At 43.1% G+C, this 23852-nt stretch overlaps 1 protein-coding gene across 4 annotated transcripts; it reads left to right on the forward strand.

The window, feature by feature from the left end:
* The first annotated feature begins 1854 nt into the window (after positions 1–1854).
* On the forward strand, positions 1855–23495 carry als2b (alsin Rho guanine nucleotide exchange factor ALS2 b). 4 transcript variants are annotated; one of them, XM_060868854.1, is made up of 35 exons: positions 1855–2004; positions 2997–3069; positions 3595–3743; positions 3920–4974; positions 5681–5857; positions 6156–6324; positions 9239–9407; positions 9796–9892; positions 10649–10726; positions 10872–11063; positions 11321–11492; positions 11618–11807; positions 11953–12018; positions 12748–12910; positions 13639–13770; positions 13909–14037; positions 16273–16343; positions 16430–16496; positions 16961–17163; positions 17239–17304; positions 17392–17619; positions 17812–17976; positions 18134–18245; positions 18335–18412; positions 19835–19968; positions 20082–20246; positions 20340–20457; positions 20533–20690; positions 20877–20984; positions 21143–21319; positions 21418–21463; positions 21570–21631; positions 21713–21862; positions 21976–22072; positions 22177–23495. In XM_060868854.1, exons 2-35 carry the CDS (start codon positions 3053–3055, stop codon positions 22213–22215), a joined length of 5199 nt encoding a protein of 1732 aa, XP_060724837.1. In that variant the 5' UTR covers positions 1855–2004; positions 2997–3052; the 3' UTR covers positions 22216–23495. The 4 variants fall into 4 exon arrangements, with proteins under 4 accessions (XP_060724837.1, XP_060724838.1, XP_060724839.1 ...); XM_060868855.1 differs by having other exon boundaries at positions 6156–6288; XM_060868856.1 differs by having other exon boundaries at positions 1856–2004; positions 17392–17490.
* Positions 23496–23852: the final 357 nt, after the last annotated feature.

The raw sequence follows: 23852 nt of genomic DNA on the forward strand, positions 1-23852 counted from the left end.
TTGGCTGAATCAAGGGAGAGGCAATGGTGTAATGTTTGTTTGAAAGGTGGGAGGCAAGTGTGTTTGTGCAGTGTGTGTGTGTGTGTGCAGAACGTGTGTGTGCACTGTGTGCACTGTGCAGTGTGTGTGTGTAGGGGAGTAAACAAGACAACACCTTTGGGTTTGTATACATTTGTATACAACTCAGCAAATGTTACCAGTAAAATTGAGTTAACCTCAAAGCTATAACATTAAAACCACCCCCCTATAAAGTGTAGGTTTTCCCTAATGACACATCAAATCACAGGCTCCACAAGACCTCTTAAGGTGTGCTGTGGTATCTGAAGTCATCCACATGAATGCCAGAACCCAAGGTTTCCCAGCAGAACATTCTCCAGAGTATCACTCTCCACGGCTTGCCTTCTTCCCATAATACCTCAGTGAGTATGGGATCCCGTAGGGCTGGGCGATATGGATGAAAACTATCATGATATCAGTGTTTCATATCGGTCGATATCAATAATTATTGATAATTTTTATGACCCATTTAAAATAAGGACCAGGAGAAAAATATATTACATTTAAACTTTTTTCTTTTACACTTAACCTTCCTCTGATCATAATCCCCATAGTTATTAAGACAGAAATGTCAACAACCAGGAAACCTCAAATAATTAAAATGTAAACATAAGTCTAAAGTGACAATAAACACTTATCTCAATTATCAATTATCAACAATTATCATAATTAACAATTATCTCTTAACATTTAAGGTGCAAAATGACAATGACAATTTATTTATATAGCACAATTAATTTCAACTTCCGTCGACCAACGTGCTTTCAGAAAAAAACACACAACAAACAAACAGAAAATCGTACAAACATCCCATCAGCCATATGAAAATGAAAGAAAATGTAAGAAATGCTTAATAAAGTGTAATAAAATAGTGCAAAGTGTTAAAACATAGAGAACCCTGAGAATTTAGTGCAAGTTTAGTGCTAGGAAGTTCACTAGCTGTTCACCTTCTGGTGAATAAAGTGTTTTAAAATATGTGCAGTGTTTTGTAAACATAAATAAAACTGAGGTAGACTGAGATACATCTGTAATATAAAAAACAAACCTGATACACCACAGTAACATTGTTTAAAATATAAAACCTAATCTAAAGAAGAATAAAAAATATCGAATGTTTTATTGAACACATTTTTTATTGATATAGATCACGTGTCTATCGCCATACATATCGTTATCGTTTTATCACCCAGCCCTAGGATCCCGTAACCCTGCCAAGGACCACGTTTTGTAGCTACTAACCACTGTATACCAGGAACACACCAGAACAGACCAAGTCGTCTAACCATCACAATTTTTCCATTGTCACATTATTCCTGTTTCCAACACAAAGACAAACACACTATTATTAAATATCCCTATTATCCTTATTATTAAAATAATAACTTTACTAGATTATTATGTTATTATTATCATTATTATTATAAATAAAAATATGAAACGTTAATAAAATAATAACTTTAATAATTTAAACATTACAAAACAACATTAATAAAATACACTTTTGTTTGTTAACTTTTTATGATTGTTATTATTATCATTAGCTGTAGTGGTATAACTGAGTAGAAGTACTAGTTATACTACCCTTATAAATAGGAAAACAAACACAAACTAAAATAACAAATACATTTAAAATAAGCATTAAACTATTTACATAACGTCGTCTCCATCTTCTTCTTATTATTATAAATTTATGGTAATAATTAAGTAATAATTACACATAATGAATATCTACCCCATTGCTCCTACACTACCTTTACAAATAAGCGAAAGGATAAATGTCGCGGGCGTTTTGTCCCTTTCCGCGCGCCGTAGCAGAACGCTTCACAACAACAGCCGCCTGCAGTCAGCTACATACTGTGGCGTTGATCTTTGCCAGTTTACGCCATTACAATGCAGAACATCTAAACCAGACATTACTTCTTTCTTCAGGTGTCGCGTGTCTGAGCGGTAAGTTAACGTTATCGCTGTTTAAGCCACTGTACATCCGCGCCCGCGCGCGCGCGCACAGCTGGACCAGCCGTTTACACAGGTTAATATAATACTGAGGCGCTGTCATCACACAGGCCGTATATCAAACGGCTCCATTCTCCCTACTTAGTGGTCTTGCTGCATAGTGTATGATACGGTGAAAAGTGCGACCTAAGTAGTGCACTACGTATAAAAGGGGTAGCTGTTTGGAACAGGGCCGCTGCGTTAGCTAGGTAGCTAGGCAATCGTAATAATAATAATAATTTCTTGTTAATTATTTAGAATCTAAAGTTTTTTAATTCTGACGAGGTAAATATGAGTTATTTAATTTTTACTAATCTGTCAATTGCTTTATGACATCTCTGTAATTGATTATTATTATTATTATTATTATTATTATTATTATTATTATTATTTGTAGTGTTATACTGTTACACTTAGAAAATGTAAAACAAGATAAATTTACAAAAAATTAAGTAACATTGAATATTTTTGGTATATATTTTGTTGTGTTTAATTGTTATTATTTTTTTTTTAAGTAGAATTAAATAAATATATAAATAAATAATAGTATACCAAGTAAAAAAATAAATAAATAAGGAAATATATATATATATATATATGTATATATATATTTTTTATGCAAATAAATGGTTGCCTACATTTGCATGTTTTATCAAAGGAAACAATTTTATGTAAGAATTAAAATATTTTAAATGTCTATATGATCATGCAGACACCTATTAGTGAATGACAGTTACATAAATATATATATTTATTTATTTATAAATAAATTATTTATTATATTATTTTTGGAAAATCATTCCATCTTTATTTATGGACTGTTTTTATGTATGGTGTGTGTGTGTGTGTGTGTGTGTGTGTGTGTGTGTGTGTGCTATGGAGGGTACACATCAATCTACGGTCTGTAAATTAACTGTAAGTGAACTGTCTGCTGTGTTTGCGGACAGGTTCGGTCGTGTGCACGTGTTCGTCAGCCATGCAGCTTCACCTGCCATGAGGTGACATGGATAAACTGAAGAGGTGAGGTCTGATGATTATATGAGATCATGATTATGACCTGATTATGACCGGGGAGTGAACAGCTTCTCTCTTTTCCTAGAACTGGAACTAGCCTCTGGGGCATCATGAGGTCTTGTTATGACTAACTCAGTATCACACAGTTGAATATCAGCCCCTTGAGAGTGAAAAATATTAAGAGTTATTCTGATTTTTTTACAGAATGACATTCAGGCTTCACTTTGACTGTATATGTGCAAATACTAAGTTTATATTAGTGTACTTATAGATTGTTGATTTCTATAGTAACTGCAAATATACGGGGACCTGTATGCTGGAAAGTTTACACGATGTAAGACAAATTAAAAATGTGTGGTAATGAAAATAAACAACAATGAAAAATTAGTAGTTTGTTGATCGTCTGTACATTTTTTTAATGTATATAGAAGGAGTCTCCAGTGTCAGTGCTTTGTAACAGGAAATACATTTCTGTGACTGAGGGAACATTGAGGGTAATGTGTGTGTGTGTGTGTGTGTGTGTGTGTGCAGTTTGGGTGAGGAGGAAAGCTCTCAGGAGCGAGGAGTGCTGCACACATGGAGAGGTTACTCCTACAGTGTCACTCCGGAGAAAGTGCTCCTCTCTCGCCCTGTGCTTCAGGCTGCCTTTGGATCTAAACACGGAGTTCTTCTGTTAGATGGTAAGCGCTAATGCGTTCACATTAAACCTTACACTCTGTTTGACTATCTCATTTTTACTAATCTGTCTTTTTATGTTTAAGAGATAAATAACACAATTATTTTGATGATCTTGTTAAATTTGTCAGGTATACAATTAAATCACAGACTAATGGAGTCTTTATTTACCTGCGGTCAGGTGGGCAGGTATACAGTTTTGGAGAGTTACCATGGAAACAGAACCCGTCATCTCTGAAAACAACAGACCCCATTCTGGAGGTGGGGCTGAGCGAAAAGCGAGTGGTTTCCGTGGCAGCAGGGGCGTTACACAACGGGGCGGTGACGGAGGACGGAGCCGTGCACATGTGGGGGGACAATACGTATGGTCAGTGCGGCCTGTCAGGACTCTCGGTTGTCCCTAATCCCACTCCTATGAGCGTGGTGGCCTGTGAGATCGTACCTCCTCGGTCGGTGAGGATTGCAGAGTTGGCGTGTGGTGAACAGCACACTCTGGCACTTTCGGTTCTGCACGAGGTGTGGTCATGGGGCAGTGGCTGCCAGTTGGGGTTGCACACCTCATCTTTTCCCGTCTGGAAGCCACAGAAGGTGGAACACCTAGCAGGGAGGCACGTACTGCAGGTGGCGTGTGGAGCCTCGCACAGCCTTGCGCTGGTATGCTGCCCACCTCCTCCTCAAGATCCCAAAAGACCTCCTGAAGACAAATGCGGCCAGTGCAATCAATCACTTTACACCATGACTGACAAGGAGGATCATGTCATCATCTCAGACAGCCACTACTGCCCCCTTGGGGTGGAACTTGACGAAGACGATAACAAATCTGCCTCGGAGTTCGGCCTCGTTCACGGGACCCCTAGTTCAAGGAGCAAGATAAAAAGCTCTCCGTCTGAACCGCTTTTAATGACACACACTTCCACGTCCGGCCTCGTCCATGCACCTACTCCCGTTCCTGAATCTCCGGCTCATGATCAAACTGAAGTGCTTGTTCAGTCTGAATCTAAAGACCTGAAGCAGCCTCAAGACCCAGTGACTAACGGTGAGGTGTTTGAAGCAGCCAAAGAGCCGAGCACTCATGAGACGGAGAACTCGAAGGGTGCCCAAGGGTTGTTCTGGACAGGCTTCAAATCCTCTCAATACCCAGACGAGCAGGCGCTCAAAGATTACCTGAAGAGGCTTTCGGACCTGACGCTGGCTGAACAGACGACTAAGAGCCCGAGTACAACTCCGTGTGCACAGGTTAGTGAGTCAGTACTCAGATGTCAAGCAAAACAGCGTGTATTTGCAGGTAAATGTTTTAGGATGTTCATGAACCAATATGAATAAAAAGAACAAACAAATGGTTGGTAAAAATAATTCATGATTTTGAGATGTAAATAATTTATCAGGGTAGCACAGTGACTTTTAAACTAGTCTTACTCTGTGTCATGTATCAACAACAGCAGATTTCAGTATCGTTGCCTTACGGATCGAAATGTCTTGTGTAATGCGGAAGGCGATGAATTTTCTGTTTTTATATTTATTTCAGGAGTAATTTCTAGTAGTGTTAATCTGAGAGCTACATAAGTCTGGGTGTTTTGTATGCATAGTTATAACAGCCTGGTAGGCAGCGAGGGCAGCTAGGAAGACTAGGGCACCTATATTTACTGAAGGTTTGTCAAAGCTCAAGGCCATTGTCAGCCCTCCTGGTGTCTCTGCCTGTTGACTGAAACAGAAAGAGACTCTAAATGATCATCGTTTTTAACCACACACAGGTGTAAGCGCTCGCTCGCTACCCGCTCATTCTCCGTGAATCCCCTTCATGCGCAGCTGGTGTTCTATCATGTCCTCGCTGCCATAGTGGGACTTGGCAAAAACTTCCAGAAAGATCTCTTGATTGAGCAAGATGTTCTGCTTTTTCTCTCTCTCTCTCTCTCTGTCTCTCTCTCTCTCTTTTCCCTCACAGCCTGTCACTGAGCCAGCTGTTGTTTTCACCTTGGACTCCTCAACCCCCGTTGCACAATCAGTCACCCCCATGGGCTCTGCGCTAAACAACCTTGTGGTCTCGTATGCGTCGGCCGTAGGGGAAAGAGTCGCGTCCACATACGAGGCCCTCTCTCTGAGGAAGGTGATCAATTACTGGGTGAGCGCAAGAATTTATCTATTGTGTTCATCACACTGCTGAATTGGGATGTGGTAGCTTATTAGTTAAAGGTGTAGGACTACTGATCAGGATGGTTGTGAGTTCAACCAAGTCTTCCAAGCTGTCACTCCTGGGCCCCTGAGCAATGCCCTTAACACTTAACACAAAAAAATTATATAAACGTAAGTCGCTCTGTATAAAATAATTTATGTATTCTCCAAATAAATAGTGTTTAATTTAATGATGGCATACATATGGTTTATTTGGGCCTCTCTTGAACTTGTGTGTGTGTGTTCAGGGTCCAGGTGAGGAGAGAGTGCGTCAGGAGGAGCATAAACAAGGCAAGAAAAGCTCGAGTCTGGGGGACATTCGTGAAGAAGAGGCAGAGGGGTTGAGTCGGCGCCTCTCACTCCCCGGCTTACTCTCACAGGGTACATGCGCTCTCCATATCTTATACCTCCACATGCGTAAGTCTGTGTGTGTGTGTCTGTGTGTGTGTGTCTGTCTGTGTCTGTCTGTGTCTGTCTGTCTGTGTCTGTCTGTGTGTCTGTGTCTGTCTGTGTCTGTCTGTGTGTGTCTGTGTGTGTCTGTGTGTGTCTGTGTGTGTCTGTGTGTGTCTGTGTGTGTCTGTCTGTGTCTGTCTGTGTCTGTCTGTGTCTGTCTGTGTCTGTCTGTGTCTGTCTGTGTCTCTCTCTGTGTCTCTCTGTGTGTCTGTCTGTGTGTGTCTGTGTGTGTCTGTGTGTCTGTCTGTGTGTCTGTCTGTGTCTGTCTGTGTGTGTCTGTGTGTGTCTGTGTGTGTCTGTGTGTGTCTGTGTGTGTCTGTGTCTGTCTGTGTCTGTCTGTGTCTGTCTGTGTGTCTGTCTGTGTCTGTCTGTCTGTGTGTGTGTCTGTGTCTGTCTGTGTCTGTCTGTGTCTGTCTGTGTCTGTCTGTGTCTGTCTGTGTCTGTCTGTGTGTGTCTGTGTCTGTCTGTGTGTCTGTCTGTGTGTCTGTCTGTGTGTGTGTGTGTGTGTCTGTCTGTCTGTCTGTGTGTGTGTGTGTGTGTGTGTCTGTGTGTGTGTGTGTCTGTGTGTGTGTTTGTCTGTGTGTGTGTGTGTGTCTGTCTGTGTGTGTGTGTGTGTGTGTGTGTGTGTCTGTGTGTGTGTCTGTGTGTGTGTGTGTCTTTGTGTGTGTTGTCTGGATGTGTGTGTCTGCATGTGCGTGCGCGCGTGTGTGTGCGTGCACGCGTGTGTGTGTGGCATCTGTGATTAACAGCATGATGAATAAGTTTTTTTTCTAAGGATGACTAATCCTTGGCCTTTAACTTCGGCTGGAGTCGATATGCATCAGTATGATGGGTACAATATATAATTGAATTAACAGCCTGGAGACTGACGTGTTGGATAGCAATTATTTTCCTTTTTTTATTCCAAGATTATTAGAATATTTCAATCCCTTGTGTGAAATATTTTGCCTGTTTTCTTTATGGGTGCTAATAATTCTGGATTGTATGTGACTGAAAGGAAAAAGGAGCATGTTCTCATTTTCACTGTGATGGTGGTATAAAATAAAAGGCAGAAGTGAAAGCGTAAGAAGAATAAAAGTCATGCCACAAAATTCAAGGATGATCCAGGATGAGCTGAATAAGCGAGTTAAAGAAAGAAAAACACCAAACAAAACAAAAGTGGTGTTCTGTAATAGGAAGCTACTGAAAGACAGGATGGTGTGATGAAGCCGAGGAGCCGTCAGTCCAACAACGAAGGATTTGACATTTATTAGTGAACAAATTATTGTAGTTTTATCTGTTTGGAATTATTTCCAGTGAGAGCAGTTGCACTTCATCACCTTGCCATCTTTAAGCCTTAACTTTCTTCTTACCTTCATCCTAAACAACAGATGGACCTCTGCAGGGATGGAACAAACACAGCGTGACTGTGTGTGTGTGTGTGTGTGTGTGTGTGTGTGTGTGTGTGTGTGTGTGTGTGTGTGTGTGTGTGTGTGTGTGTGTGTCTGTGTGTGTGTGTGTGTGTGTGTGTGTGTGTGTGTGTGTGTGTGCGCGCACCCGTGTATGTCCTATTCATGCTTCCACCTGACAACCTGTCTGTGTGTGTGTGTCTGTGTGTGTGTGTGTGTGTGTGTCTATGTATGTGTGTGTGTGTCTATGTATGTGTGTGTGTGTCTATGTATGTGTGTGTGTGTCTATGTATGTGTGTGTGTGTCTATGTATGTGTGTGTATGTCTATGTATGTGTGTGTGTGTGTGTCTATGTGTGTGTGTGTGTCTATGTGTGTGTGTGTGTCTATGTGTGTGTGTGTGTCTATGTATGTGTGTGTGTGTGTCTATGTATGTGTGTGTGTGTTGTTGTATGTGTGTGTGTGTCTGTGTATGTGTGTGTGTGTCTGTGTATGTGTGTCTATGTATGTGTGTGTCTATGTATTTGTGTGTGTGTGTGTCTATGTATGTGTGTGTCTATGTATTTGTGTTTGTGTGTCTATGTATGTGTTTGTCTATGTATGTGTGTGTGTGTGTGTCCTATTCATGCTTCCATCTCTCAAGCTGTCTTTGTATATGTGTGTGTGTGTGTGTGTATAGATGCCATTTGTTTCTCAGCTGCTTTAGTGAATTATTCATGTCAACACGCTGTGCTGTGCTTTTTTTGTTTCATGGTTTGCTGAATTAGGAAACAGCTTACTGAGGGGGGGTAAATCTAAAATTTGGCAACGGCAATAAATAATAAGGCAGCAAATCATGTTTTATTCATTGTTATTGACTTCATGCATAACAAACAATTTACAAAGGACGCTTGTATTGTCTTCTCTGAGATTTCTGCCCACACTTCAGGAGAGTTATTCGATAAACCGTGACGTCGACACGGCATATTCATGATTTATTAAATACTTCCCTCTGATTGGTCAGAAGGTGTCGGTTCATTGTCGATTACAGAGGCTAGTGCTGTGAGGCAAATAAAAGGTTTAATATAAACTAAACATATGGAATACATTCCTGTTTCTATAGTAACAACATATGGGTGTAACAATGAAAAAGTAAAATGAATTAAAAAATTAAATAATGAAAGAAATTAAATTGTTGCTGTGGTGTTAGAGGAATAAAAGACTTCAGGACATGCAGGAGTTATAGGACTTCTCTCTCTCTTCTCTTTGTCTCTCTGTCTGTCTCTCTCTCTCTCTCTCTCTCTCTCTCACTCTCTCTCTCTCTCTCTCTTCTCTTTGTCTCTCTTTCTCTCTGTCTGTCTGACTGTCTCTTTCTCTCTCTCTCTTCTCTTTGTCTCTCTTTCTCTCCGTCTGTCTCTCTCTCTCTCTCTCTCTCTCTTCTCTTTGTCTCTCTGTCTGTCTGTCTGTCTGTCTGTCTCTCTCTCTCTCTCTCTCTCTCTCTCTCTCTCTCAGTGTCCCCACGTCTCTTACGGAGGGTGAGTCGGCCGCGTGACTGCACCGTTGCCCTCAGTCAAGCTGGCGTGACCGAATCAGATGCCCGCTTGCCCACTCTGCAGACAGAGGTGTGGAGCTGGGGGGAGGGGCAGGAGGGGCAACTCGGACACGGAGACGTTCTGCCCAGGTCAGCTACCCACAATGCACTGTTCTGTCACATAGCTGACCGAATAGCTTGCCTATTTATTATTCTAGAGTTCACATGGAACCTTCTAGAAATATAAATGATTTTTATATTCTTCTTTTTTATTCTTCATATAACTGAGAGTCTAAACACTCACACAACATAAACCTCCGAAATGAACCTGACTTCTCTGTTCACACATTCGTTAACATTTCAATAGATGGATTATTAGGTCAGTTCTTTAACATGTCATGAATGTTTAGACATTTTAAGAATCTTGTCACAAAGACAAAAAGAAATGAATCTTGAAAGTGAAATAAAAGTCGCTTGGGAATTCTTCTGTGAGAGGAATAATCTCTCTCTTTCTTTCCATTTCTCCTTCTCCGTGCAGACTGCAGCCGTTGTGTATTAAGAGTCTGAGTGGTAAAGAGGTGGTGAGAGTGGCTGCAGGGGCCCTTCACTCACTCGCCCTCACTGCCCAATCACAGGTGTGTGTGTGTGCGTGTGTGTGCGCGTTCTCATTGTAGTGCAGCTTGATCCTACTGCATCTGTGTGTGTTTGTGTGTGTGTGGTGCAGCTTTATCTTACTGCATCTGTGTGTGTGTGTGTTGTCATTGTAGTGCAGCTTGATCCTACTGCGTGTGTGTGTGTGTGTGTTTATTGATATCAGAGGGTAAAAGTAAATGTGTGTATGCAAGGATGAAGGATGAGTGTGTGTGTGTGTTCTCATTGTGGTGCAGCTTGATCCTACTGCATCTGTGTGTGTTTGTGTGTGTGGTGCAGCTTGATCTTACTGCATCTGTGTGTGTGTTGTCATTGTAGTGCAGCTTGATCCTACTGTGTGTGTGTGTGTTTATTGTTATCAGAGGGTAAAAGTAAATGTGTGTATGCAAGGATGAAGGATGAGTGTGTGTGTGTTCTCATTGTTCTGCAGCTTGATACTACTACATGTGTGTGTGTATGTATGTATGTATGTATGTGTGTTTACTGATATCAGAGGGCAAAAGTACATGTGTGTATGGCAGGAGGATCAGAAGAGTGTGTGTTTGTTGATATCAGGGTAAAAGTACATGTGTGTATGGCAGGAGGATCAGAAGAGTGTGTGTGTGTGTGTGTTTGTTGATATCAGAGGGTAAAAGTACATGTGTGTATGGCAGGAGGATCAGAAGTTTGTGTGTGTGTGTGTGTGTGTTCATACAGTATAGTGTATTGGTTAAGTGTTAATTATGTGTGTTGAGTAACAGGTGTACTCCTGGGGCAGTAACAGCTTTGGTCAACTGGGGCACATGGAATCCCCTAGCACTGTGCCACGTTTAGCCAAGGTGCGCACGCACGCACACACACACATACACACACACACACCCACCAGGGACAGCATGCCCTTTCAGTGTCTAGCTCATTATATACAAATCCTCCATCCTTTTATACTCCTCTTCTACTCCGCCTGTCCTCTCTGTGGGTCTGTAGCTGTCAGAGGGGATTCGTGCGTGGGACGTGGCGGCAGGACAGCAGCACACTCTCCTGCTGGCTGACGGTGACTGCCTTCAGCCGATCCTCTACTACAGCGGTCAGCAGGTGAAGGAGGGATCCTGTGAGGAGGCCCAGGAGGAGAGCGGAGGTTACACACAGCAGGCCGTACTGCTGCCCTTCTGCATGAACGTTAGTGACGCTTCAGCATCGTGACCGTAGTGCTGGCGAATCTTGCAACACCACATCGATAGTGTCACTTCCCTAATAATGCCCTAGCCTAGCGATAATTATTTTTTTCCTTTATAATTTCCTCTATCTTGCTGTCATAACATGATATTTTTATCACATTAGTCAGCACTAACAATAATTATACACACTTTTAAGTAATGATTTCAACTCAGTTTCTTAGTGACCTTTTGCGGTGTGTGTGTGTGTGTGTGATGTAGCTGGGCTATGTGAGCAGTGTGAGTGCAGGTGGACAGATGTGTGGAGTGATATCAGACCGTAATATGGGGGGTTTAATCTCCAGTCTGCATGAGCTGGCAGCAGCCGAGAGAAAGTTCTACTGCAAACTGACGAACATCAAGAGTCTGCTTGTGCAGCCACTGCTTAAACTAGGTATTGTGTGTGTGTGTGTGTGTGTGTGTGTGTGTGTGTGTGTGTGTGTGTGTGTGTGTGTGTGTGTGTGTGTGTGTGTTACTTTTAAAAAAGGAAGATTTTTGAGCTTTTTTTCATGTTGGTAGAAACTTTAAGCTCTGCGCTTGGCCCCACCTGCACTGGAATCCTCCAGAATCTGATTGGTCGATTCAGCCGCCTGTCACAGTTGACGGGTCAGAACTCCGCAGCCTTGACCTCCTTCTTGCGACGCTCACATGATCTCCGAGGCCTGGTGCTCCTTGACAACGTACATCTGTTCCTGGACACATATTCTGAGCAAGTACACACACACACACACACACACACAGAATCTGGGGTCATAATGACACATACTAACACAATAGCATGCTAATATTACGGAAAGTGCCGGAACGAATCGATAATCTAATAGAGATCTGTAATTTCCTGTTTCTCTCTGTAGGTTCTGTGCTGCAGTAGGAAACATGCTGGTCATGGGCGGCTTTCAGGCTCTAGTTAAACCTTGCCAGTGAGTCATTGTGGTGTGTGTGTGTGTGTGTGTGTGTGTGTGTGTGTCTGTTAAGACATTAAGACCATTTGGACCAGTCAACAAATCCTAAGGTTATCACTCATTTTAGAAAACGAGTCTTACTAACTTACACCAACGGTGACAAAAAGCCTGTGCAATAGCCTGTGCCTATCTCAGGCGTCATCGGGCATCAAGGCAGGATACACCCTGTACGGAGTGCCAACCCATCGCAGGGCACACACACACACTCTCATTCACTCACACACTCACACACTAGGGACAATTTTCCAGAGATGCCAATCAACCTACCATGCATGTCTTTGGACCGGGGGAGGAAACCGGAGTACACGGAGGAAACCCCCGAGGCACGGGGAGAACATGCAAACTCCACACACACAAGGCGGAGGCGGGAATCGAACCCCCAACCCTGGAGGTGTGAGGCGAACGTGCTAACCACTAAGCCACCGTGTCCCCCTTAATTTAGGTCATTCATTTTAAATTCATTCAGCATTTATTCTGGAAGTTTATTTTCCCTGGACTAGAACAGGCTTCTTGTTATTTCTTTGACTTCGTAAGCTTCCGCATCATTATAGAGGTTTTTCTTAAAACTTGTGATAATGTAATTCCACTTTCTACTATTCAGACTATTATAGCTTCTATTAAGTTATAAGCTGCTATAATGTAATATAGTTTAAAGGGAAAATCTGCTACGGTTTGTCTTGTGTGCAGGGATGTGTTCGGGAAGGGCGCAGAGACGGTGCAGAAACTATCTGAGTGTTCAGAAGATGGCGCGATGCTGGCCGACATTCTGGCTCATCTCTTCTACCTTCCCATCCGCCATCTCCACGTCTACAGCCACCTGCTGCTCAAACTGGCATCCTGCTACGATCCGGTACGTGCATGCTCGATAATAATTCATTGCTGTATAATCTCATGTAGTATATGATGATTTACATCGGGGGGGGGCCAACCGCATGCGGCTCATTTCCCGGTGTCATGCGGCTCTTACGTTCATATCGAAATTTGTATTTGTGTCTTTTTAATGTATGTGTTCGCTTCGCTTGAGTTCAATACGGTATTTTCGTCAAACGCGCACGTGAGTGGGACTAAAATACCTCAAAGTTTCCCAGTAGGAGCAAGATCATTTTAGTAAACAATTTGTCTCAAGTTCGCTCTCAAAATGGCAGGGAAAAAAAGGGTGATGTGAAGTGACGTGACATACGGCTAAGTACGGTGACCCGTACTCAGAATTCGTTCTGCATTTAACCCATCCAAAGTGCACACACACACAGCAGTGAACACACACACACACCGTGAACACACAGCCAGAGCAGTGGGCAGCCATTTATGCTGCGGCGCCCGGGGAGCAGTTGGGGGGGTTCGGTGCCTTGCTCAAGGGCACCTCAGTCGTGGTATTGCCGCCCGAGACTCGAACTCACAACCTTAGGGTTAGGAGTCAAACTCTCTAACCATTAGGCCACGACTTCTCCAAGTTCATGTGTATGATGTGGCTCTTTGCAGTAACACAGTAAAAAATGTGGCTCTTGGTCTCTGACTGATTGGACACCCCTGATTTACATGATGCATGTCTGTGTGTTTTTGTACCTAAACTCCTGTCAGAGCTGTGCGGACTATCAGAAGCTGCAGGATGCCTGCTCCAAGTACGAGGCTATGGCACTTCATCTTAAGAGGAAGAGGAAGGAGGCTGAGTACACGCTGCACTTCTGGAGGAACTTTCCTGGAAAGATGACAGTGAGCACTTGCATACATAAAACGTGATGCCCACTAGAGGCATATACTCAGTAGAGGCACCGACCGTCCGTGCTTCTTTTTGTAGTCTTTGGAGGAGTTGATTTAACTAACACGGTCATATCCATATCGTTCTCTCAGGACTCTCTGCGGAAACCGTCTCGCCGCTTGGTGTGTGAGAGCAGCAACAAAGCCCTGACCCTGCAGAACGCCGGACGCTTCTCCGTCAACTGGTTCATCCTCTTCAACGACGCCCTCGTCCACGCTCAGGTATTTCCGTTACTCGTGTTTGTTTTCCTCTCTTCTTCCTCGCTCAACACTGCTTTTACCTCTGCTTCCCCACATCTGACGATGTTTTGTTTTTTCCTGAAGGAGATCTGAGTGTCTGATGTTTTATTTCTGTCCTGGTAGGGAATGTTTGCCTCTAAGGGGCTTGTAAGTATGCATAAGCGTAAGAAAAATAATTAGAGTATTTTATTTTTCTCTAGCACAGCTTCCCCAAGTGTTCAGGGCTGGGCTCAGCGCTCTAGTGCAGTCTGTCTTTTGCTCTCTGCTCTGATAGACGACATAAGGGACGTGGTTTTGAATAATCAGGACTGTTAGGATGACGCTAGAAAGATGTCAGGGTTAAACGAGTGCTAGCCGGAGATTAGGGACATCGGCAAAGTGAGCTATCAATAAGAGACACAACACATGCCTCGGCGTCCTCAAACGGCTGGAAAAAGTGCCGTAAAATATAGAATTGGCTTCTCGAAAACAGGGAAAATTGATTACAAATATTTTATGGGAATATAAAAAGAAAAAAAGAAAAACAAATAGCTCTTGAAAGTCCTGGAATTTTATTATGGAGCATCTGTATGAATGCTGTAACAGGTAGATAGCTGTATAATAATAATAAGAAGAATCACCGATGTGTTGTCTCTCTTGGAGCCGCTGGCACACAAGTGCCTGATCCAAGCCCTATACCGTGCCTGTAGTTGCCCTCTCCCTGGCCTGCCTGCCCCCTGAATGCTGCAGTACGGTGTGTTTCTCCGTCCTTTGGTTGTCAGACACCATCCCAGTCTTAGTCATCCCTATGGCAGACTCCTGCCAGTGTTAATTTTACCCCCTGTTTTTGGGTTTTATAGAGTGTGTGTGTGTGTGTGTGTGTGTGTGTGTGTGTGTGTGTGTGTGTGTGTAGAAGGGCTGCACAATATATACAGAACATCATAATGTGCTGTGAATATACTGATCAATGAAATTCCCCAAAGTGTTTTTTTCCTCTTTTACCTCAGCAAATTTCTCTTGTAAAAAAAATCTTGTAAAAGTGAAACATCTGTGAATCTTTTTCTCCTTTGCTATTATCACCTGCATTATAACAGCTACAAACACTCGTTCACACAAGCATTTCTGTTTTCCTTCTCTAAGGGCCTTTTTACACCCGGTCACTTCGTGTGTTTTCTCTGATCCGATAGCTATCTGATTTGTTAAAACTGTTCCATTTACATTAGGCCACATAAACGCGTCTCGGCGAATCGGATATCGATCTGATCTTTTTACTCCCACCTAAAATGCTAATATATTTGACCTCATTTCTGGGGTAATTGAAACGGAACACGCTTTGGTGTGTTTGCGGTTTTCAGAATGCAATCAAAAAGAAGACGAAAAAAATCGTTATGACGGTGATGCTACACAAAACAGGATTTACTGTTTGCTGCATTTTCGCTGAGGCAGCAGCGCCTTTTTAAGACCCGACGAGACGCCTGGGTGAAAGATCACCTGCGAGTGACGTACTTCCGTTTGGGAGGAGTATAGCGCTGACGTATGTGGCTTGAACAACCACATTCATTTACACCTGTCCAGTTTCATCTGAAACACGTCCCAGACCACCTCCTGAAGGGGTTTGTGCGATCGGATTTATATCCGTCTCCAAAACGTTTCAGAGGGCATTTAGACCTGGTCTTTTTACCATCGGATAGCTATCTGATCACAGAAAACGCATGAAGTGACCAGGTGTAAAAAGCCCCTATGTGATAAACAAAACACAGCTTGTTTGGTTACCAAGACTTCTATAAATATAAACCAGAAACCTTAAAGTTATCAGTAATCACGCACAGCTTTATCCGAATCTGTTTGTCCGTCATCCAGCCTACAAATCATTCTGAAATGTTGTTCCTGTAAGTAAAGCTTTTTAATCAGAATTCATCAATACACACTGTTGGACCAATCAGAATTGAGAATTCCTCTGCACCGTGGTATAAAACGATGTATCAAGGTCAGCATGGACATAATGGTTAGTACGTGATGTGCTGTGCGGCCCGTGTGTTTGCGTGATGATGATCCAAATCTCTTTTATGTTTGGGATGAAATGTGTGTGAGCATGCTGTTGATCAAAACGACGGAGAAAAAAAAAAAGATCTCCTGTCTTTGGCATGTTCTTCTTATATCTTCTCTTATAAAGTTAACTTGACTAGTAAAGACTCCTGGCTGTGTCTGGATTATGTTTATGATTGACTTCTTCCTCAGTTCTCCACTCATCACGTCTTCCCGTTGGCCACGCTGTGGGTGGAGCCGATGTCGGACGAGAACGCAGGCCTGTGAGTGACACGGTTAAGTCATACTTCCTTCCCTTGCTACCAAGTACGTGCCGTGATTTACTGTAGTAAATTGTCATGTCGTGCAGGTACGGCTTGAAGCTGACGTCGCCGGAGGAAAGCTTCACACTGCTGGCTGCTTCGCCATCCGAAAAGGTAACGTCAATCCACGCCGCTGGTTTATTTTTTATAATCAACAACAAGGAAGTGGAGTTGAGGGGGCACGGTGGCTTAGTGGTTAGCACGTTCGCCTCACACCTCCAGGGTTGGGGGTTCGATTCCCGCCTCCGCCTTGTGTGTGTGGAGTTTGCATGTTCTCCCCGTGCCTCGGGGGTTTCCGCCGGGTACTCCGGTTTCCTCCCCCGGTCCAAAGACATGCATGGTAGGTTGATTGGCATCTCTGGAAAATTGTCCGTAGTGTGTGATTGCGTGAGTGAATGAGAGTGTGTGTGTGCCCTGTGATGGGTTGGCACTCCATCCAGGGTGTATCCTGCCTTGATGCCCAATGACGCCTGAGATAGTCACAGGCTCCCCATGACCCGAGGTAGTTCGGATAAGCGGTAGAAAATGAATGAATGAATGAAGGAAGTGGAGTTACTGTTACCTGTTCTGTCTTTCAGGCAAAGTGGTTACGTGCCATAAATCAGGCGGTGATGCAGGCGCTGAGTGGGGCAGGGCTACACACGGCTCCGCCTACCTCCGGGGCGGGATTAAGAGCAGACCCGCCCATTTCCCGAACCGCCTCCTACACCTTTTATAAGGACAGCAGGTTGAAGGACGCGTTGTATGAGGGCCGCTGGGTGGCTGGAAAACCCCACGGGAGGTGGGTGTCTAGGGAAAGGGGGCGGGGCTATTGTGTATGATGAGACGGAGCTGATCGCTCGCTTTTGTCTTTTAGGGGCGTGTTGAAATGGCCGGACGGAAGGATGTACACCGGGGAATTTAAGAACGGACTCGAGGATGGGTCGGTTGCATATCTTTAATATGTTTGTGGTTATGTTTACGTCAGTGCAGCAGATCCGTTTTTTATTGTATCGATTTATTTTTTCAGCTTTGGAGAGTTTATTGTTCCTAACAAGAACCTTAACAAGAGCGATCATTACCTGGGACACTGGAAGGATGGCAAGATGCACGGATTCGGGACCTTCAGGTGCGGAGTTCAGTGCAATTCAACAGACAGTGAGAAAGCGGTGATATTAGTAAGGAATAAAACACGTGCTGGTGTGTTGGTGGAGAAAATGAATCAACATCAGCAGCGCTGGGTGATGAAAAGTTCAAAGTTAGTTCAAGCTAAAGCTCCTGAAGTGTTGCAGCATTTACAGCTACAGCATTTCATTTTATTTATTTACACAATTTACTTTCCATCTTTTAGAATGTTGTAGAATGTCGACAAACACGGACTGTGGTGGCTCCATTACAGGATTCTGTGTAATCTGTAATGTGTGTGTGTGTGTGTGTGTGTGTGTTGTAGGTATGCCACAGGAGAAGTGTACGAGGGCTCGTTTCAGGACAACATGCGTCACGGCCACGGCATGTTGCGAAGCGGCAAGCTGAACTCCACCTCTCCCAGCGTCTTCATCGGCCAATGGCTGAACGACAAAAAAACCGGCTACGGCGTGTTTGATGACATCACGAGGTGAGAGAACGATGTAGCATTGTGACCAGCTGATTATATGAAATGGGTGTTCTTAATAAAGTGGACGTTTAAGAGTATATATATGAAACTAGGAAATTGTTTTAGCTGTGTTAAATGTGTGTGTGTGTGTGTGTGTGTGTGTGTGTTCACATCTCAGAGGAGAGAAGTACATGGGTGTATGGCAGGATGATCAGAAGCAGGGGAACGGCGTCATCGTCACACAGTTTGGGCTCTACCACGAGGGCGCTTTCAGCAACAATAAAATGATGGTTAGATGTAAACGTTGTGGTCTAAACATTTCTGTTACACATCATTTCTTTCTTTGTTATTTATTGCTCTTTCTGTCCCACACACTCAGGGGACCGGGGTTTTACTTTCAGAAGACGACACCATGTTTGAGGGGGATTTCTCAGAAGACTGGACTCTTAACGGAAAGGTGATTTCAAAAGCACACACTCTGACTGTGTCTGTCTGTATATCTGTCTGTCTCTGTGTCTGTATATCTGTCTGTCTCTCTCTCTCTCTCTCTGTCTGTAAGTCTCTCTCTGTGTCTGTATATCTGTCTGTCTGTCTCTCTCTCTCTCTTTCTCTGTCTGTGTGTCTCTCTCTCTTTCTCACTCTCTCTGTCTGTCTCTGTCTGTATGTCTCTCTGTGTCTGTATATCTGTCTGTCTCTCTCTCTCTCTCTTTCTCTGTCTGTCTGTCTCTCTCTCTCTCTCTCTCTCTCTCACTGTCTCTCTCTCTCTCTCTCTCTCTCTCTCTCTCTCTCTCTCTCTCTCACTGTCTCTCTCTCTCTCTCTCTCTCTCTCTGTCTGTCTGTCTGTCTGTATGTCTCTCTCTGTGTCTGTCTGTATATCTGTCTGTCTGTATGTCTCTCTCTGTGTCTGTATACCTGTCTCTCTCTCTCTCTCTCTCTCTCTCTCTGTCTCTCTCTCTGTCTGTATGTCTCTCTCTGTGTCTGTCTGTCTGTCTGTCTCTCTCTCTTTCTCTTTCTCTGTCTGTCTGTCTGTGTCTCTCTCTCTCTCTCTCTCTTTCTCACTCTCTCTCTCTCTCTCTGTCTGTATGTCTCTCTCTGTGTCTGTATACCTGTCTGTCTCTCTCTGAGACTGTCTGTCTCTCTCTCTGCCTGCCTGTCTCTCATTCTATCTGTCTGTCTCTTTCTTTCAGTCTTTCTGTGTCTGTCTCTCTCTGTGTGTCTGTTGCTGTGTCTCTGTCTATCTGTCTGTCTTGCTCACACGCATGCACGCGCACACACACACACACACACACACACACACACACACACACACAGGGACCTTTTAAGGAACTAACAGTGAACTTCTCTCAAGAGCAGAAGTTTACATGCGTCTTCATTTCTGTTCAACAAAATTATAAATGTTCCTCAGTTTATTTTCATTTACAGTTAATGGTGTATTTATTATATACGAGTCCACAGTTATTTCTAAACAGTAGACATCCTCTAGATTAACTAATTCAGCAGCTGAATTCTATCAACCAGAATTATTTGCTTTTAGTAGGGTAACATTCATTCATTCATTCATTTTTAGTTCATATGATACTGATATTTCTATCTGTCACAAACATGTTTGGAAAAATTCTGTTTAATGACTTTAATAAGAATTAGTAAGGAGTCGTGTTGACGAACGTCTAGTTGGGTTCAAAGTAGGAGTCCGCAAATTTTTCTCTTGTGTAGCACAAATCCGTTTAAATTCACACTTAAAAAAAAAAATCATAACATCAGCAATTCTCCACCACAGTAGTTCCTCATTCTCAGAGAAGCATAAAACTTTAAAGTGTCCTGTTTAGGAAACATGCCTGACGTTTTTTTTGAAGAGTTCTTAGACCTCTTCTCTCTCCAGGGTACTCTGACGATGCCTAACGGGGACTACATTGAGGGTTCCATCAGTGGGGTCTGGGGAACCGGCCTGAAGATCTCAGGGTCCTACTACAAACCCAACCTGTATGACTCGGACAAGGACAAGAGCCAAGCGCTGTATGATTATTTTACACTTGCATCGCTTCACTACTACTTACAGTATATTATGGTATGTTGATTGTGTGTGTGTGTGTGTGTGTGTGTGTGTGTGTGTGTGTGTGTGTGAGTAGTAAACTGGGTCGCTTCTCCGTGCACCCTGAGGAGAAGTGGAAGGCAGTGTTTGTTGAGTGCTGGAGCCAGCTGGGATGTGACACGCAGGGACAGGGAGAGACCAGGACGGCCTGGGACAACATCGCTATAGCGCTGACCACTAACAGGAGACAGCACAGAGACAGGTACAGTCTGACTCTCTCAGGACTGAATATACAGTATATTTATGCACCAAAGTCATGTCGGAGTGTGTTGTGTTGTGTTGTGTTGTGTTGTAGTCCTGAGCTGCTGAGCCGTTCCCATAATAAAACCCTGGAAAGCCTGGAGTTCATCCCTCAGCATGACGGACCTGTAACGCTGGAGAAATATGACACCATCCGCCGCTACCTCATCAAGGTCGGTCCTGTACACTGTCTTTACTGCAATAAAAACAGAACTGTACCCTATTTGACATCTGACCTTTGCTCCCAGGCGTGCGACACTCCGCTGCACCCACTGGGCCGCTTGGTGGAGAAGCTGGTAGCTGTGTACAGGATGACGTACGTTGGCGTCGGAGCAAACCGCAGGCTGCTACAGCAGGCCGTCAACGAGATTAAATCCTACCTCAGCCGCATCTTTCAGATTGTCAGGTGTGTGCGCACGTGTGTGTGTGTGTGTGTGTGTGTGTGTGTGTGTGTGAACATTCTTCTTCCTTGTTTCCAGTTTAAAAAAATTCTAAGAACAATTAAGCATTCTAGATATTATGTTATCTAATAAATATATATGATATGACTATAATATGTTCACCTGTGTTTGTGTGTGTGTGTGTGTTGTAGGTTTCTGTTTCCTGATCTTCCAGAGGAAGGCGGCTTGCTGGTTGAGGCCCCAAACGAAAAGAAGGAATCAAAGTTGTCTAGCAGCGAGCTCGAGTCTCCAAAGCCGGGGTGAGAATCAGAATCAGGACGCAAACAATTCAGTTTTAGTGATGATAAAAAATTTTTTTAAAAAAAGCAGCATCATACTTTGCATTTTTTTCAACTTATATATATATAATATGTTACATCTCTGAAACAAGCGTAAGGTTAAAGCTTTACCTCCGCAGACGTGTGGTCAGCAGCTCGGCCCTGCTCCTGCCCGTCTTGCTGCCTCGTCTCTACCCGCCTCTCTTCACGCTCTACGCTCTGGACAAGGAGAAAGAAGACGACGTGTACTGGGACTGTGTGTTACGTCTAAACAAGCAGCCCGACCTCGCTCTGCTCGCGTTTCTCGGAGTGCAACAGTGAGATATATATAGATAGATATTTCTGTACAAGCGCACAAATAAATCTGCACAAGCACTGAAAATGTTTTGTGTACAATCTTTAACATTTTTTGTAGGAAATTCTGGCCTGTGAGCATCACAGCACTGGGGGAAAAGCAACAGGTAGAAAACTTCATCTATACTGCTTGTGTTTTACTGGATATGAGGAAGCTTTGGTGAACAGATCCTGTATTTGTGTGTGTGTGTGTGTGTGTGTGTGTGTGTGTAGGTCTTACCCAGCACTAAAGATGCTTGTTTTGCTTCAGCGGTGGAGACACTACAGCAAATCAGGTTAGAAATCCTGCCACGATGAGCGCCATCGCTCCACGTTCTTCAGTTTTATTCACGTTTTTCTTTTTTTCTGTCCTTCAGCACAACCTTCACTCCCTCAGACAAGCTGCAGGTGATCCAGCTGACTTTTGAGGAGATAACCAAGGATGTCCTTACCTTACTCAAACAGGACTTCCTGTGGTCCATGGACGATCTGTTTCCTGTTTTTCTCTACGTGGTGCTGCGTGCACGGTAGATATTTAAGACACCATTATTTCCCTGATATCAGCTGTGTGTAATCTGCTTCCCGGTTCAGAAACGAACGTTCTGACACTATGTATGTATGTATGTATGTTTCTCCCCAGTATAAGGAACTTGGGGTCAGAAGTCAGTCTGATAGAGGACCTCATGGACCCGTGCGTGCAGCACGGAGAGCACGGTATCATGTTCACTACATTAAAGGTACCACACAAAAACACACACACAGTTAAAATGAAAAAGAATTCAAATAATTTTAGTTTTTCTAAATAAAACCTTTTTTAAAATGTACTTCTCTGTCCTGTCAGGCGTGTTATTATCAAATTCAGCATGAGAAGATCACATAAGGTGCACAACCCAGACGACAGACAGATGGACGGACGGACCGGCTGCACGCTATCATGACGGGCGGCGCCAGAATCACCGTGCAGCTGCCTGACAGGGAAAAACACTTCCTGAACATTCCTATTTTTTTTTTTTTTTTTTGGTAATATTTCTCTTCTAGTGTGATTTATCTCTCCGAGTTCAACCATGGATTTTTCTCTCGATGAATTTTCTCTTTAAAGTAGTGAATCTGTTTTGATTTCGAATTGTTTTTTTTTTTTCCCCCATGAATGTGAAAATCCCTGGATTTTTCTTACGTATAGGACACGTGATGCTGCAATAGGGTGCCATTATTTTTATTCCTCGGTTCAACAGTTTAACACATCCTGTGTCTTAGATAACACTGTACGACGGTTGCTACCGTTTGCACGATGGAGCGATTGGATGATGTTGGTGGTCACGTGCTTCCTCAACAACCAATCAGACGCATGGGATTTTCGCATGCTGGATTCCACTGGAGTATTATTTTATTTAATCATATGCAAAATTTGCCCAGTTTTTTTCTTGTCGAACATTATTTAACCCACTATTTTGCAGACTTGAAGTGTTGCCAGTTTGATTTTGTTTTTTTTCTCGGTTCTCCTGCTACAGCACATTTTAGAAATTCTTTTTTTTTTTAAACAATCTTTACTATAAACGTATTACTAGACATTTAATTCTCTCACAGAAAAACACTTCTATTTATCTGTGATTTCTTTTTGTTCCTTGAGTGACAATCGTGTGTGTGTGTGTGTGTGTGTGTGTGTTTGTGTAATAGAGAGAGAGTGTGTTGCGTACAGCAATACTTTTTACAGTATTCTGAACCGGACGTGACGGTTTTTTTATAGCCAAGTTTTATTTATTAAGATAAAGACGTCCAGTTGCGGTGAGAATCTGTCCAACGTCTGTGGCTGATCTAATGTGCTGATATACTGACACTTGTCTTACTGAAGTAAAGAAATAACCCCTGAATCTCGTATACTGTTGAAGCAAAGTTTGCTTAGAGGTGAGGTTTCAGACAGACAGACAGACAGAAAAAGAGCGGTCGTTTCTCCCAGATCCTGACCGAATCGAACCTCTTGCAGTTTGTCGTCGTACTTCCAGCTCAGTTTCGCTCTCCTGCAGCGCTTCACTGTGTAAACGTTGTCTTAACGAGACGTTGTGACGGTTCGTCCGGCTGGTGCTTTCTGGCCAGAAGTGTCTTTGTGTCAACAGCAGGCAATAAAGAGGCTGATGGAATGTTTTTCATCAGTGTTTCTGTTCATTTTTTTTGTCGTTACTGTTACTGCATTTATTTATATCAGTAGGTAAATAAAATAAACCTCATAATCCAGGGGTATAGAAAATGGTACCTTCAGGGTTCTTTAGGTGGTTATTCAGTATTACACTCACAAAGTACTGTACACGTACACATACTGTCCTTACAGAGTACTGAATGAGATTGCAGACCCCTGCTTTAAGGTTTTTCTACTTTCATCCTTTCATCAAAATTAAACCTTTTAAATCTTTCCCAAAATACACACCGGAAGAACAACTAAATATTCTACATTTAACATGAATAGAACTTATTTTGTTGTGGTATAGGAACAATTGATTGGTTGAGTCTGGGATGATCCCAATC

The sequence above is a fragment of the Tachysurus vachellii genome, chromosome 4 (assembly GCF_030014155.1).
Source record: "Tachysurus vachellii isolate PV-2020 chromosome 4, HZAU_Pvac_v1, whole genome shotgun sequence".
NCBI classification, from domain to species: Eukaryota; Metazoa; Chordata; class Actinopteri; order Siluriformes; family Bagridae; genus Tachysurus; species Tachysurus vachellii.

What these genes read in the sequence shown, in the direction of transcription:
- als2b (XM_060868854.1), top strand. An exon ending in AAGAACGGACTCGAGGATGG is followed by an intron (nt 17,305 to 17,391) that starts GTCGGTTGCATA and finishes TTATTTTTTCAG; the next exon opens with CTTTGGAGAGTTTATTGTTC. An exon ending in AAGGACAAGAGCCAAGCGCT is followed by an intron (nt 19,969 to 20,081) that starts GTATGATTATTT and finishes GTGTGTGAGTAG; the next exon opens with TAAACTGGGTCGCTTCTCCG.